This window comes from Petaurus breviceps, unplaced genomic scaffold, assembly GCF_028583685.1.
Source record: "Petaurus breviceps papuanus isolate PSGF00001 unplaced genomic scaffold, PetGlider_PUasm1.0 98, whole genome shotgun sequence".
NCBI lineage: Eukaryota > Metazoa > Chordata > Mammalia > Diprotodontia > Petauridae > Petaurus > Petaurus breviceps.
The window spans coordinates 29814596-29816825 of record NW_027187460.1 but is presented as its reverse complement, the minus strand read 5'-3'; the positions used below and the strand labels follow the sequence as shown (position 1 = coordinate 29816825).

The following is a 2230-nucleotide window of genomic DNA, read 5'->3' as shown; positions in this document are numbered from 1 at the left end:
GAATCTGAGGTGCAAAGAGTATATAATTAGCTCAAGGTCAAAAGCTAATTAAGAGGCATAATGTGAAGGTGAATCCACATCTTCTGACACCAAAGCCAGTGTCCTTTCTGATTAAAGAACAGCTTTTGTTTGATTTTTTCTCTTCTATAGACACTAGCAGCACAAACGTATTTTAAGAGGGAAAATTGTTATCTTTTGGCAACTCTAAAGGGTCAAAGCTCTAGGGAACCCAAAAGGAATGAAGACATTTGCATATACTTTGGTGTTATATATATATATATATATATGCATATATATATACACATCATATACATATACATATGTATAAAGTACAGTGGGGAAAGCATTGGATGTGGAATCAGGAACCAATGGGTTTGGATCTCACCCCAGACATCACCTGTGTGACCTTGGAGAAGTCCCTTAACTTCTCTTCATCTGTAAACATGGGAATAATCCCCGCATACAGGGTTGTTATAAGTATCAAATGAACTCATGTTTGTAAAGCACTTTGCAGACCTTAAAATACTATATGAACGTTAGTTATTACTACTAATGCTGCTGCTATTACTACTGCTACTACTAGTATTACTGTTACTGCTGCTGCTACTTCTACTACTGCTGTTGCTGCTACTATTAATGCTATTACTACTACTGATGCTACTAGTAGTACTACTACTATGAGGATTACTGCTGCTGAAGCTTTTACGACTGCTATTGCTGCTGCTACTGATACTACTATTACTAATGTTATTGCTACTGTTGCTGCTTCTACTTTTACTTCTACTACTGCTACCACTGAAGCTACTATTACTACTACTGCTATTACTATTACAACTGCTATTGCTACTGCTACTACTACTGTTGCTTCTGCTGCTACTGACACTACTACTACTAGTATTAGTACTACTGTTACTACTGTTTCTGTTTTTACTACTACTGCTGCTGCCACTGCTGCTACTACTACAATTCTCACAATTACTGCTATTGCTACAGTTGCTGCTGCTACTGCTACTACTATTACTACTACTAATTCTATTGCTACTGCCGCTGCTACTACTAATAGTACTAATGTTATTGTTGCTGCTGCTACTTTTACTGCTGCTGCTGCTGCTACTATTGATGCTACTATTACTACTACAACTGCAATTGCTAGTGCTACTACTACTGTTGCTGCTACTTCTACTGATGCTACTACTAGTAGTATTAGTACTACTGCTGCTGCTGCTTTTACAACTACTGGTGCTGCTGATGCCACTTCTGCTACTACTACTATTATTGCAACTACTGCTATTGCTACTGTTGCTGTTGCTACTAATGCTACTTCTTTTTCTACTACTACTACTTATATTGCTGCTATTGCTACTACTAGAGGCAGCTGGTGGTACAGTGGTTAGTACCCTGAAACTGGAATTAGGAATATCTGAATTCAAATCCAACCCCAGTTGTATGACCCTAGACAAGTAACTTGACTTCTATCTGAAACTACCAAAAGTCTTAGCTTGTTTTTTTTTTTCCTGAAAATAGAATAGTTGTCACTCAGACTTATGGTTCCTGTCTGCCTTCCTATGTGAATAAATTTAAATACCCCTACCATGTTCCCACTTTATCTTTTCTCTAGAAGGTAAGGTGGTCATCTCAATCCCCACCATTTTGTCTGCCCTAGTGAATTCATCATCCCTCTTCAATAGGACATCCCTTCAAATACTTGACAATTAGAATGCAGCCATTGTAATACAAAACAACTTATACTTCTATGAAGTTTTAAAGTCTACAAAGCATCTTCTCAACAACAACCAAAAAAAATCCTCCAGGAGAGGAAGCACAATGTATTATTGGACTGATTTTTAGAAATGAGCAACCTGAGACCCAGATTGGTAAAATGACTTGCCCAAGATCGCACAGTTTAGCCTTATAGGATTCTATTAGATTCTGTCAGGCTTAGAAAAAACCAGAGCAGATTGTACCCTCCCTTGCTCCTCCTATGAGTGGCAGCTGCAGGGAGTGCATCTCTCTCTTTAGTAAAAGCTATTCTCATTTGAAATCAATGCCACTTCAGAGGCCACAAATAGTATTTTAGACAGTGCTGGGAGAGAGCAGCATCTCTATGCTGACCTGGGCAACACAGAATAACAGAACTCCTGAGTCTCCAAGTTGGAAGGGACTTCAGAGGCTCTCTAGTCCAAACCATACTTAACAACGTCCTCAACACCATACCCAACAAATGGTTGTC

At 38.7% G+C, this 2230-nt stretch overlaps 1 protein-coding gene across 1 annotated transcript; it reads left to right on the top strand.

Annotated features, from left to right (window-relative positions):
• The first annotated feature begins 677 nt into the window (after positions 1-677).
• On the top strand, positions 678-1394 carry LOC138156045 (uncharacterized). The gene has a single exon (XM_069081304.1). The coding sequence runs from the start codon at positions 678-680 to the stop codon at positions 1392-1394; it is 717 nt and encodes a 238-aa protein (XP_068937405.1).
• The last annotated feature ends 836 nt before the right edge of the window (positions 1395-2230 follow it).

Excerpts from the sequence above, each read along its gene's own strand:
- LOC138156045 (XM_069081304.1), top strand. The coding sequence starts at position 678 with ATGAGGATTACTGCTGCTGAAGCTTTTACGACTGCTATTGCTGCTGCT.